Raw genomic sequence first — 13,390 nt, forward strand, 5'->3', positions numbered from 1 at the left:
CTCCCCACATGACTGTGGGGAGAGAGCTTTAAATGTCACCAGTTCCCAAAAAGCCGCAAACACAGCTGCCTCAGAATACCACCCCTGGCCTTGCTAACACCCGGGTCTCCTGGGCCCCACCTAGGCCTGAGGAAGCAGACTCCCCAGTGTGGAGGGGCACAGCAGCCGGGGCTGGGGGCACCCCCTGCTCCAGCCTTGGCTGAGCTGGCAGGGTGGTCTGGACAGGCTGTGGCAGGCTGAGTTCCCTTCAAGTCCTCTTTCCGGGCCTAGAAATGAGCCTGGAAAGCCTGCAGCCCAAAGACCCTCAATTCCAGACGGTGTCTGCTCACAGCGAGCTAACCAAGAAAGTGCCAGTGGCTGCCACCTCTCTCTCTCTTTCACATGCGCAAGCTCGCACGCGCACACACACACAGATCCCTCGGGGCAAGGCTCCAAAAGTCAGTTATGTGGCTTTGCGGCCTGCCAGGCACGGATTTCCGCCCACTCCACCCTCTAAGAATGAGTGGGTCATGGGGTGGAGGTCTACACTGCGGTCACCTCCTGGTTCACAGCTCAGCCCCAGGCAGGGAGGGGTCAGTCACCTCACCTAAACAACAAACCATGACGAAGTGAGGCTGGGCACCTGCAAGGCTCCCCCAGCCTCACACTTCAAGCGGAGAGGGACGCAGGCAGAAACCGCTGGACCACGGCAGGGCAGGAAGAAATAAAGGCATTTCCTGCCAAGGAAACAAGATCAGCAAAGACGACAAGGCTAAAAAGTGCCAGAAAACAGCAAGTCACACCATTTGGCTGGAGCTGAGGATCAAGAGGAGGTTGTAAGAAAAGTGAAAGAAGAAAAAAAAAAAAAAACACCCTAGAAATGTACTGGGGCACAGAGAAGTTAAATACCTTGCCCAAGGTCATGGAGATGGTGGATCAGAATTTGAAACGTAGGCTGCCTGACTCCAAAGCCCACACGTCAACCGCTAAAATGGGCTTCACTGCTCGGTAGCCTTCGCTTCAGCTCATGTTCTGGAATGCTGTGGAAGGCTGGCTAGGCCTGCAGCAGAGGTCATCTGTGTAGTGGGAGAGCATCTGCGCCCCTTCCCCCTCAAAATTAGCAATGTTACTGCTAGAGGGTAGGTTGCTAGGATCTCGTAAGCAAAGGCCAGGAATGCTGCTCAGTATCTACAATGCACAGGACAGCCCCCACCACAAAGGGTTATCCAGCCCCAAATGTCAACAGAAACCTTGACCCAGAATGACTCACTCACTAGGAGCCCACTTTAACATCCAACCTGACCTGAGACAATCATCACACTTGCTCATCCCTTGGGCGGGATCCCAAATTTTGCTGCATATTAGAATTCCCTGGAAATCTTAAAATATATATATATTGATGTTGGGTCGCCCTCCGGGTATTCTGATTTCCAGTTCTGGAACTGGGTGCAACCCGGGCATGAGAATTTCTTCTTTTTTTTTTCCCAGCGTCACTTGGCACCAGGGAAATACAAATCAAAACCACAATGAGATACCACCTCACACCCGTCAGAGTGGCTAAAATTAACAAGACAGGCATGGGAATTTCTTAAAGCCTCCCAGGTGATAGATAGCAAAATATAAAAAGTCTGGGAACTACTGCCTTGGCAGGGAGGGAAGGATCAAATTATCTGCTAGGGCCCAAAGACTTTTGTGGACGCTAATGCCAGAAAGAGATGACCAAAGACTGCCCAGCCCCCCACCAACATGGGGCAGGGACTGTCCCAGCAACAAGCCTGCATGGAATCAGCAAGAACAAAGCCTACCATGGGTGCAGGGAGGACAGAGCCAAAGATGGCTTGGGGGTGACGGATTAGTCAGAGCTGGCAGGGGCCTGGGGAGGACGTTAATTAGAGAACCTCTGTCACTGTCTGGGCAGGAGATAATGGGCCTGAACTGGGAGGAGGGCGGGAGAAGACCCCGTGACTCAGGGACTTCACAACCCCGTGACAGAAAGAACTGGACTGGAAGACAGAAAAGTTTAATTGAGAGTGAGTGCAGTCTGGGCACAGAGCAGGAAATGATCTGTCGGCAGCTGAAGGTGGGGGTGAGCCCACTAGGGTGGGGGTGACCTGGGAGAGGGACTAAGGAGTCGGCCACGGGTAAACAGGAGCTGGAACCTGAAAAGGACGACAGTCCCAGAACAGGGGTGGCCCATGGGTGACCCCTGTGCTGAATCCATCCTACAGGGCAGGCCAAACACAGCTTGAGTTTGCTGTGAAGATTTTTCCTCAAATTCCAGATTTCCAGAATCTCTTGGAGAGTGGTAAACATGGTGAGACAGAGAGCATCCCAGTGGAGTGCTGATGTGTGCCCCAGACACCTCCCTGTGGCCCTGCCAGATCCCTGCAGCCAACAGGCCTCTCTTCAGAAACAGGAAACAAGATGACGTGATACGTCGGAAAGCAGTGACGACCAAGGGGTGGCTGGGGAAGCAGGAAAGCAGCCAACACTGCACGGAGCCAGACCCCAATCTCTCATCCCAGCCCTGCATCCCTCACCTCTGTGTAGTGCCATCTCAGCTTAGGAACAGCCCTCCTTGGGGTCCCATGTACTGATCTGTAAACAAGGAGGCTGATGCCCATGACATCTAGTTGTCCATCCTCCTGTCCACTGGGCTCCTGCAAGCTCCCCAGGTCAAGCCCTCTGGCCAGGCTTTGAGATGAAGCCTGGAAAACCTGATTCTTTCCAGCAAAGAGCAGCCCAGGCAGGGAGAAATCCCAAATACTGCTGAAGGACCCAGCAATGACCAGCCAGGGAGAAGAGGAAACACAAGGAACAAGAACCACAATCCAGGGATGCCTGGGTGGTTCAATTGGTTAAGCGTCTGCCTTCAGCTCAGGTCATGATCCCAGGGTCCTGGCACTGAGTCCCATGTCAGGCTCCCTGCTCAGAGGGGAGCCTGCCCCTCCCTTTCCCTCTGCCTATAGCTCCCCTCGTTTGTGCTTAAAACTAAAAAAACAAACAAACAAAAACCACTTTCTAAAATCTGAAGGGGTCTCAGGAGAAAGCGGAATTAGCTGGGGGATGGGGGACCAAGAAACAGCAGTTACAGAGATTCCAGATGAAAGGAATAGTCAGCTTTGAATAATTGGACCTGTATTATAATAGAATAGGCATCCTTACAAAGTCATGAACTCCCCATCACTGGAAGTAACCAAGCTTGGGCTCAGTGGCTAGTTTCAGGGGCACAAAGAATCCTCATAGTCATTAATCTTTTTTTTTTTTTTTAATTTCAAGTTCTAAGATTTAAGGACTCTAGAGATCCAGAGATCTCTTTTAAAGGCTCTCCCCTCCTCCCAATGCCCCCATGGAAAGCTGTCGGGGATTAAGTTCTGGACTCTGCCTTCTAGAAAGGGATGGCCTAGATGGTCTGGATAAAGCACAAAACATCCACCTCCCTGCTGCCCTCGCCCTTCAGTAAGACCACAATCCTCCAGCCAGACCCAGCAACCCTTGCTGCACAGTCCATCCCAGAAAAGTCTCACCAGGGACCCCTCCAAGGCAGAGGGAACTGCTAGATGGCCCTCCCAGCACAAGCCAGAGAGGCCATCTACATCCCCTCCCAACACTCCCATCCCCAGTCCCTGCTCAGTCCCCTGGCAGGAGGAAGGAAATGGAAGGAAGGACCCCCCACACTCCCAGGAACCTCTGAGTGCTACCTGGGCCCCTGTCCAGTGGGAGCCTCTCTAAGGGCAGCAGGGGGTCCTGACACTCCCACGAGTCCACAGTGTAAGGACCGGAAGCACACGGGATGCATGGTGTGGAGGGGTCAGAACCTATCTCCAAACCTCACAGGAGCAACTGTTCCCGAGCCCTGGCCAAACCCAGCTCCTGGTAAGCAAAGCAGAGCCATCCGGCCTCCTCTTCACGGGACCCTGGGTCTTCTCCTCAGGTCAGGTGAGAAGGCCTCTAGGCCTGGGGAGACCTGTGAAGAGCTCAAGCACACGGCCAGGCACCTGGGGCTCAAAGGACACTTTTAGGGAGCTGAATGGGGTGAGAGGGCTCCGGCAAGGACAGCTGGGCCGGGCCAGTGGGCCAGAGGCTGCCATCTACGTCCTGCTTTCCTGCTTCCCTGTCCTTGTCTCCCACTCAGGGACTTCACAACCACAGTGACACACTTAGCCCTATTCCACGGGATCCATAAGGACCATTCAGCTCACCAGCCACATGGCGAGTACCCTCACAGGGCCCCAGGAATAAGCAGAAGCCCTCCTGCCCTGAGCCCCAGCCCCATCTCAGAAGAGTGCAATGCCCAGTGCCCACTGGCCAGAGCTGCCAGCCAGCACCCTGCTTGCCCCTCAGCAGACATCCACCGGACCTGGTCAAGACCCACGGAGCTGCTTGTTCATCAAGAAATCAGAACAGGGACTCACCAGGGCTTCCTAGGCATGGCGGGGACCAGCCGGGATGAGAGCCAGGAACACACAAATCCCTGGAATTTGCAGACCTTGCTGCCTGGCAAACAGCACCTCCAGGTGCATCCCCGGTGCTTGGTAATGCAATCAGGCCACAGCCTGACTGCCAGCTAAGCGCCCGCCCGCCTTGCTTCTCCCTGTAGCCACTCACGCCCTGAGACTCCAGATCCCGAAAGAGACATGTTCGTGGTTACCATAGGAACTCGCTAAAGCCAAAAAAGGCACCACACAGTCACCCACATGGGCCCTCAAAGCTCACGTCCACCTGCACAAGCAAGCATACACAAACGCCTACACACCCCAACACAAGCCTGCACTGTTCTTAGGCTTAGGGCCTGCCAGGTGTCAGAAAGTGGGTTCCTTGCATGCGTGGTCCAGCCAGGTGCAGTTATAGGCCAGAGGCACCAGCCAGTGCTTACATGGTGCTCAATTGCTCACCTGGCGCTCACCTGCTTACCTGGCACTCATCTTGCCGAAGGCTTCCTCAGGGCTGAGCAGGGTGGCGCTGAGAACCTAGGACCACCACCAGGTCTGCTTGCAAGGTCAGGCCTGAAGTTTCCCAGCCACAGACCAACTCTTGCAACCCTCCTACCCCTCTCCTCTGGTCCCTCCAGGAGGGGGCAGGTATTAGTCAGGATCTAAACCAGTCACCGGGGGCGCCTGCGTGGCTTAGTCAGTTACACAGCTGCCTTCGGCTCGGGTCATGATCCCAGGGTTCTGGGATCAAGCTCCACATCAGGCTTGCCGCTCAGCGGGAAGCCGGCTTCTCCCTCTCCCACTCCACCTGCTTATGTTCCCTCTCTCGCTTTGCCTCTCTCTGTCAAATAAATAAATAATCTTTATAAATAAATTTTAAAAACCAGTCACGTGAAGAGGGAAGAAGGGAAAGAGCCCTACACCCTCATCTCCATAAATGGGAACAACATGCACCCAGGAGCTCAAATGAAAACTTGAAAGTCTTCACCTTGACCCCTCCCTTGCCCTCACCCCCAACATCCAAACCAATCCAGCCTGGGGAGACCACTACCTCAGTAGCTCTCCAATCTGTTTCCTCTCTTCAACCCCACTGCCCCCACCCCAGCCTCCAACCTCTCCAATGGGTCAGCAGACGGCAGCCAGGGGGCCCCTCAGACTCACATCTTGGTCCTACTCCCCTGGAAACCCTTCAATGGCTCCCTCTCACCCAGAGAAGCCATACTCCCAGGGGCAGCCCCGCCTGCCCCCGAACTCCCACCCCAGTATTCCATCTGTAATAGTCACAGCCCCACAGCCTTCCCACCCCCGAGTTTCTAACCTGCCCTGCTGCTGTGACCCAGAGTACCTCACCCCTGGAGATGGCTCAGGCACTCCCAAGTCTGCAGGAAACCCCTTCCATCTTCTCAGACATCTCTGCTAGCCCTCATCACATTCCACTGCAATTCTCTGTTTAGATGTCTACCTGCCTGTAGGGCTATAAGCTTTCATGAGCAGAGAAGCCTCCTTTTCATCTTTGTTTCCCCTACCCCAGGGCCTGGCTTTGAGCGTGGGCTATAAGTGCCCAGTAATTGTGAGCTGAACTGACATAGCATCCTGACCCCCTAGAACAGCAAGTTCCCCCATCCCTGACAACTCTCAGCACAGGCTCTGGGTGTGTAAGAGGAAGTGACAAAGGAAGAAGCCCCAGAAGATTCTAGAACTTTTTGGTGGTACCTGAAGGATTCCTGTCCACTGCCACCACCCCCCACCCAGTGTTCCCGTGCAGTTCCATGCCTCCTGCACCACCTGCCCCTGAGGGGGCTCATCAAACTGAGTCTCCACCAAGGGCACATGCAGCGAAGGCAGACGTGCACTCTGCAGCCAAGTGCATGCATGTCGGGGGTAACAAGGGCGGGAAAGCAGCATGGGGAAGGTTCTGAGAACTACTCAGCTCCAACCAAGACTAAACCAGCCATTAGTACAGACCTGGATTCAGATCCTAGGCCCACGACTTTAACCACGTGTCCTAACCTCTCAGAGACCCCCTTTTCTCATCTGCAGTGGCTGCTGCTTCAGGAGGCAGCCATGAAACCTCAGGGAGACTGTGCAATGTGTGACAACTTAGCACACATACATGCTCAACACTGCTGGGGCCAGAACCCCCACATTCAGAGCCGTGTGGTTCAGGGACACCTCCAGGAGGTACACGGCTGACTGTGTGGAAAGGACCAGGTCCCTAGAGGAGGAGCCAAGGCAACTGGCTCCAGGGGGTGTTTGGGGCTACACTAATGGACAGAAAGATGTCTCACCCAGCAGACGCAGAGGAAAAGTGGCATCTTGGGGCCAAGGAGAGCTGTAGCCTGGGTAGCAGGCTCCCTAAGGGTCATGTCAGGGAGCAGAGCCACATCCTGGCTTCCAGGCAGAACTCTGTATTAGGTGCTATCGATGGGGGAGGAAGAAGGATGGATGAACAGGTACTGAGCTCCCTTTTAGTGCCAGGGGAGCAGGGGTGGATAGACAAAACACTTTATGGTGTCTGCCCATCCCACAGTCCACTCTTCCTGTCTGGGAACTAACCCCTCCCACAGAGAGAGATGACCACAGCAACCACAGCTTATCCGTAAGACCCCATCTCTCCAGCTAAACTGACTGGACCGGGGATACACAGGTGACCCAAGCTGGGCCAGTAAGATGCTCCCTCTTTTTTCAGTTTTACTGAGACGTAATTTATGTACCATACAACTCACTGTTTTAAATTGTGCAATTCAATGGCTTTTAGTGTATTCACAAAGTTGGCGGTGCTGTCACCACTATCTAGGCCCGAGGCACTTACACCACCCCACAAAGAAGCCTGTATCCTTTAGCCCTCATTCCCCTTAGTCGCCCCCAACAACCTCCCCAGCCCTAGGACACTATGAATCTATTTTTTGTCTCTACAGATTTGCTTATTCCAGACGTTTCATATAAACGGAATCACGCGGTATGTCGTGTTTTGTGACTTTCACTTAGCATGTTTTCAACTTTCACCTGTTGTAACATGTATTAGTACTAGATTTCTTTCGTGCTCGCTTTGGCAGCACATATACTGAAATAGTACTAGATTTCTTTCAATGGTCAAACAACATGCCATTGTACCAATATGTCACATTTTGTTTACCCATCCATCTGCTGATGAATGTCTGGGTTGTTTTCACTTTTTTTAATATTTTTTAAAGACTTTATTTATTTGACAGAGAGAGAGCACAAGTAGGCAGAGAGGCAGGCAGAGAGAAGGGGAAGCTGGCTCCCTGCTGAACAGAGAGCCCAATGCAGGGCTCGATTCCAGGACCCTGAAATCATGACCTGAGCCGAAGGCAGTGGCTTAACCCACTGAGCCACCCAGGCACCCCTGTTTTCACTTTTTTTGAAGATTTTATTTATTTATACTACGCAGCCATCAAAAAAACAAAACAAAAAACAGAAACGAAATCTTGCATTTGCAATGACGTGGATGAAACTAGAGGATATTATGCTAAGAAAAACAAGTCAGTCGGAGAAAGACAATTATCATATGATCTCTCTGATATGAAGAATTTGAGAGGCAGGGTAGAGGGGTCGTGGGGGGCGGGGAGGGAAAAATGAAACAAGATGGGACCCTGGAGGGAGACAAACCATTAGAGACTCTTAATCTCAGGAAACAAACTGAGGGTTGCTGGAGTGGAGGGGGGTGGGAGGGATGGGGTGGCTGGGTGATGGACACCGGGGAGGGTATGTGTTGTGGTGAGTGCTGTGAATTGTATAAGACTGATGATTCACAGACCTGTACCCCTGAAACAAATAATACATTATATATTAATTTAAAAAAAACCCAACTGGCTCAGTTAGGAGAGTATATATTTGCAGCTACAGTAAAGTTACATAAAACAAAAATAAACGTGGAAAAAGTAAAAAATATATATATATTTTATTTATTTATTTGAGAGAGAGAAAGAACAAGCAGTGGGGAGGGGCAGAGGGAGTGGGAAGTGGGGGGAGAAGCAGACTCCCCGCTGAGCAGGAAGCCCAGTGTGGAGCTTGACCCCAGGATCAGGAGATCATGACTTGAGCCCAAGGCAGGCAGGCACTTAACCAACTGAGTCACCCAGGCACCCTGGGTTGTTTCCACTTTGAGTTATTATTAAGGAGGCTATGAACAGGGAGGGGCACCTGGGTGGCTCAGTTGATTAAGTGTCTGCCTTCAGCTCAAGTCATGATCCCAGGGTCCTGGAATCAAGCCCCGCATCAGTCTCCCTGCTCAGCCAGGAGTCTGCTTGTCCCTCTCCCTCTGCTCTCTGTTTCTCTCTCAGATAAATAAACAAAACCTTTGGGGGGAAAATAATGCTATGTATGTTTGTGTTACAAGTTTCTTTATGAACATATATTTTCATTTCTCTGGGATACATACTTAAGAAAGGAATTGCTGGTCATTTGGAAACTCTACCTTTAAACTTTTGAGAAACTGCCAGACTATTTTCCAAAGTGGCTGCACCAGTCTGCATTCCCAGTAGTGGCGTATGAGAGTTCCATTCCCTCCTCACCCTCACCAATGTTTGCCATTATCTTCTTTTTGATTATAGGCATTCTAGTAGGTGTGAAAGAGTGGCTCCCTGTGGCTTTGGCGTGCATATCCCTTATGGCTAATGACACTGAACATCTTTTCTTGTACTTACTGTCCATTTATATACTTTCCTTGGAGAAGCAGGGAGCCCGATGTAGGACTCGATCCCAGGATCCTGGGATCGTAACCCGAGCCAAAGGCAGACGCTTAACTGACTGAGCCACCCAAGGCATCATTCTCTGCCCATTTTTTTTTAAATATGTTGTCTTTGTATTATTTTACTGAGTTGAAATGGTTCTTTATATATCTTGGGTATGAGTCTCTTACCAGATATGTGATTTGCAGATATGTTCTCCCACTCTGTGGTTTGTCTTTTTACTTTCCTGATAGTGTCCTTTGTAACACCAAGTTTTTAATTCTGAGGAAGTTCAATTTATCAATGTGTTGTTGGTGCTGTTACTTATGCTTTTGGTATCATATCTAAGAAACCATTGCCTTACTCGAAGTCATGAAGATTTCCATCTATGATTTCTTCTAAGAGCTTCATAGTTTTAGTTTTTACATTTAGGTCTTTGATCCATTTTAAGTTAATTTTGGTATACAGTGTGAGAGAAGAGCTCAATTTCATTCTTTCGTATGTGAATATGGTTGTCCCAGCACCATTTGCTGAAAAACTATTTTGCTTCATTGAATAGTCATGACACACTTGTTGAAAATCAACTGACCACAAATGTGAGGGTTTATTTCCAGACGCTATGTTCTACTTCATTGATCTAGATGGCTATCCTCACACCAGTACCAAATTGTCCTGATTGCTGTAAACTTGTAGTAAGTTTCAAAATGAGGAAGTAGAGTCCTCGAACTTTGTTCTTCCTTTTCAAATTACCCTTAAATTTCCCTATGAATTTTAAGATCAGTTTAGCAGTTACTGCAAAGAAGCCAGCTGGGATTTTGATGGGGAGGGTTTCCAGTTCCTGTTCAACCTCTCCTGAACTCTAGCTCCACCTCCTCCCCTGGGTTCCCCGAGACACCCTGGGATCTTTTCTGTAACTTCTGCTTAACCTGGTTACTCTGAGTTTTTCTTTCTTATACTCAGAAGACTCTTAATCAGGCACAAGTAAGAACACAGTCCTACATACTGTCCCAAACAATCATCTCAACACCATCTCCCCAGGACTAAAGCACACAAACTGTCCCCCAGATACCCACCAGGGTCCTGATCACAACCACTGGCCGGTGTCCCCAGCCACCTTGTTACCAGTTCCCTTCCAGGTTACATACATCATCTTTACCAGTTAAATAGGCCCTCAATAAGCACTTGTGAAATTGAACTAGGAACCTAAAACAGTACCAAAAGAAACACTCCTACCACTCCGGGCCCCTTAGTAATCCTGCTTCGTGCCTACATCCCATTCAATCTATAGATAAGAAGTTCTAGGAAATCAGACACCATTGTGCCCCCTCGACAAGGGATATAAACCCTGAAGTCTGGAGAAGTTAAATGTCTTGCCCAGGAATGACTTGCCCTGAACACTGAGCTGCACTGTGGCACACACACCCCATGCCAACCAGCACAGGAACAGACATACCCATAGTCCCACCCCATCTTCAAGAGTTGCCATAGAAGCTACCTCCTCCTGGCAGTCTTCCAAGACTGCTCCCGCTGCACCTATGTCACCAACTCTACAAAGAGACAGAATGCTCTGTTTGTATGCACTCCTACCCTGCTAACCGTTCACCATCACCCTTCTGAGCAAAACAGTCCAAAGTGGGAAGCCTCATGCCCTGTATTCCAACCCTCAAGAGCAACTCTGCCTTGCCCTGGAACCTGTGCCCAGGGACTACACAGCCAATGCTAGCAACCAGATGGCACGTAGAGGGCAGCTGGCCCAGAAAATCTTTCAGCTGAGATGGAGGGTTACAAGCAGGAAAAGCTGCCTCTGAAGGAGAACACTCATTGGAAGAATTCTTCATGCACAAGCTAATTCACATATGGCAGGATAATATTTGGGGCTAGCGACCAATGCTATATTTTCCCTCCTAGAATTCCCCTCTTTTTCAATTCACTCAACTAGAGCAGATGGTTGGTCACTCACTACCCAGGGAAGGGATGGAGATGGAAGATGATTTTGTTAAAGTCTGAAGGGGAAAGGGGGTCAGGGTGCAAACAAAATGGTTTGCCCAGAAACACCTGGAAAAGGAGCAAAGACAGTGATGGAAGAGGAGAGAGGTGTGTCTGCTCAGGGCTTCCCAGACAGAGGAGCAGACATATGGCCAAGCACGAGAGACAACTTCCAGACCCCAGATCTGAGACACCCAGGACCGAGCTCACAGGATGACATCTGTCTGGTAACAGATGAGCCGATGACCAACTGACCACACGCACGTGCACGAGCACATGCACATGCACACACACTGGGGTGTTCCATGAAGTTCTAGAACTCTGTGGCCCAATTTTCCAGGTAGGCAGGAATGTTAGAAAGCCCGATGGAACTGGGGCTTCACATAATAATCAAGACAATAGGAAATATAACTATCTTTCTTACACCCCCAAGCTGTGGCCTAGAAGGCACTGCTATACACATTACCATCAATCTGGCCCCTGCTGTTTCCAGTCCAGCATCTCCCTTCTTCAGATGCCCCAGAAATCAAGTGCCTGGTCCATCCTTTCCAGCCTAAAACCCCTAAGACTGAGATGGAGACTCTGACAAACACAACAGACCCATTCATGTCTCCCACAACTGAGGGCGAAATGAGGTCCCCAGAGGACCTCTGGCCTACCATCATCTCTGATCACTACATAACAGGAAGTGGCTACTTACTTGACCTTTAGGCTCGCCAGCATGGTCTTGTCGATCCTGCCAAGAGAAAAGCAAAGGCTTTGGTCAGTGCTGAGGCTGAAGGCTCCCACCCAGTACATGCATGGGAGGTGGTCCCTGGCCAGTCCAGACCACCAAGCCAACAGGGGCCTTCAGAGGACAACCACTGCTCGACAGAGGAGCTCTCCTCGAGCCCAGGAAGGAGGGCTGGACCCACACATAACCCTGTGAGGCAGGTACTGCTATTCCTCCCATTTTAGAAATGGGGAAACAGAGGCTCAGAAGGATAACATCATTGGCCCAGTCTGAATCCGGGTTCTGGCTCCACACCCAGAGATCACAAGCACTGTGTAGATGGCATTTCTCTTCATTACCCCCACTCCACAAGAGAAGACTGCAAGCCAGCTCCATCGGTCACTGGCACCTAGGCGTTCAACACAATACTTCCTGGGCTTCTGCTCTGAAAAGATGCCAGCACCAGGGACCCCTCCCCATGCCCTGTTCCCAGAGCTGCCAGTCCATGAGAGGAGACAGACCCCACTCCTGAGACAGAAACCCAACAGCAGGCTCCAGGATGCATGGGCAAGTATAATCTGTCGGGCATGGAGTTCAGAGCAGAGAGGATCACGTTCACGGCAGACTGTCCTGGCAGCCAGCTCCTCCACCCCGGCCTGCACCCACCCTTGCTGGAAGACAAGGCAGAACTGCTAAGCTTCTATTTTTACCCTCTGCATATGCCAGCCCTTATGGCTGGTAAAAGAGTCCCCCTCCTCTCTGCAGAGACAGAAAGGTGGGCGAGATTCCCACTGTCAGTGTCTCCTCTTGCTTAGGGATCACGACCACCAGTGTCACCCCCGCCGTGTCACCACCAGCCCATGTCATCAACACCACCTTGTCACCACCATCAGTGTCACCACACCTCCATGTCCCCATCACCATCAGTGTCACCATCACCACCCCGTGTCATCACCTTCGGCGTCACCACACTCCCCACCCCATGTCACCACTACTGCCATGTCAGCATGACCATTAGTGCCACATCCAGGATGCTTTCAGCCACCCTCTCCAGGCAGCTCAGCTTTGCCACAGGCTTCCTATGGGGCAACGCTGGAATGGGAGCAGTGTCAGGGCCAGACGGGGAGGACACTGAGCTGCCCCAGCAATCACAAGTCAGCACCAAGCCCTTGAGCTGGGAAGCAAGATCCTTTTGCTCTGAGTAAACTTCCAGCACCTTCTGATCTTGGTTCCCAGCAGCAAAACAAGCCACAACCCAAGGCTCCTGACCCAGGTCCCTCCCAGCTTCTTCACTGTGTCCTGGCCCCATTCATGGAGCCTCCACAACTGGTCCCCTAGGGTCTCATGAGGCCCCATCCCTCTGGCATGCAGACATTCCTCTTCTCCCATTTTGCCCACCAGATGGGGGTAGGGTGACTGCAGGGGCAGATCCCCACATTCTGCTGTAAAATTTGTAGCCCAGAGCTACCTAATTGTAACCCCCAATAACAAGCCCTTACACTCTTTTCTGGAGGAATCTCTTTTAATTGCTACAACATCCCTCCGTTGTGGATAAGGCGGAAACCACCCACTTTCCCATGGGGAAACTG

General features: G+C 51.1%; 1 protein-coding gene across 3 annotated transcripts in view; it reads right to left on the minus strand.

Moving 5' to 3' along the window:
• Positions 1-13,390, minus strand: part of RAP1GAP2 (RAP1 GTPase activating protein 2) — a 212,976-nt gene that overhangs the window by 180,164 nt on the left and 19,422 nt on the right. For 2 of the 3 annotated variants that reach the window (XM_044248136.1, XM_044248138.1), the window contains exon 2: positions 11,790-11,825. In XM_044248136.1, the coding sequence (XP_044104071.1) occupies positions 11,790-11,812 (23 nt within the window). In that variant the 5' untranslated portion in view covers positions 11,813-11,825. Of the gene's footprint in view, positions 1-4,394; positions 4,567-11,789; positions 11,826-13,390 lie in introns of those variants that run through there. The other variant, XM_044248137.1, reaches the window with a different exon arrangement.

Source organism: Neovison vison, chromosome 5 (assembly GCF_020171115.1).
Source record: "Neovison vison isolate M4711 chromosome 5, ASM_NN_V1, whole genome shotgun sequence".
Lineage (NCBI taxonomy): Eukaryota > Metazoa > Chordata > Mammalia > Carnivora > Mustelidae > Neogale > Neogale vison.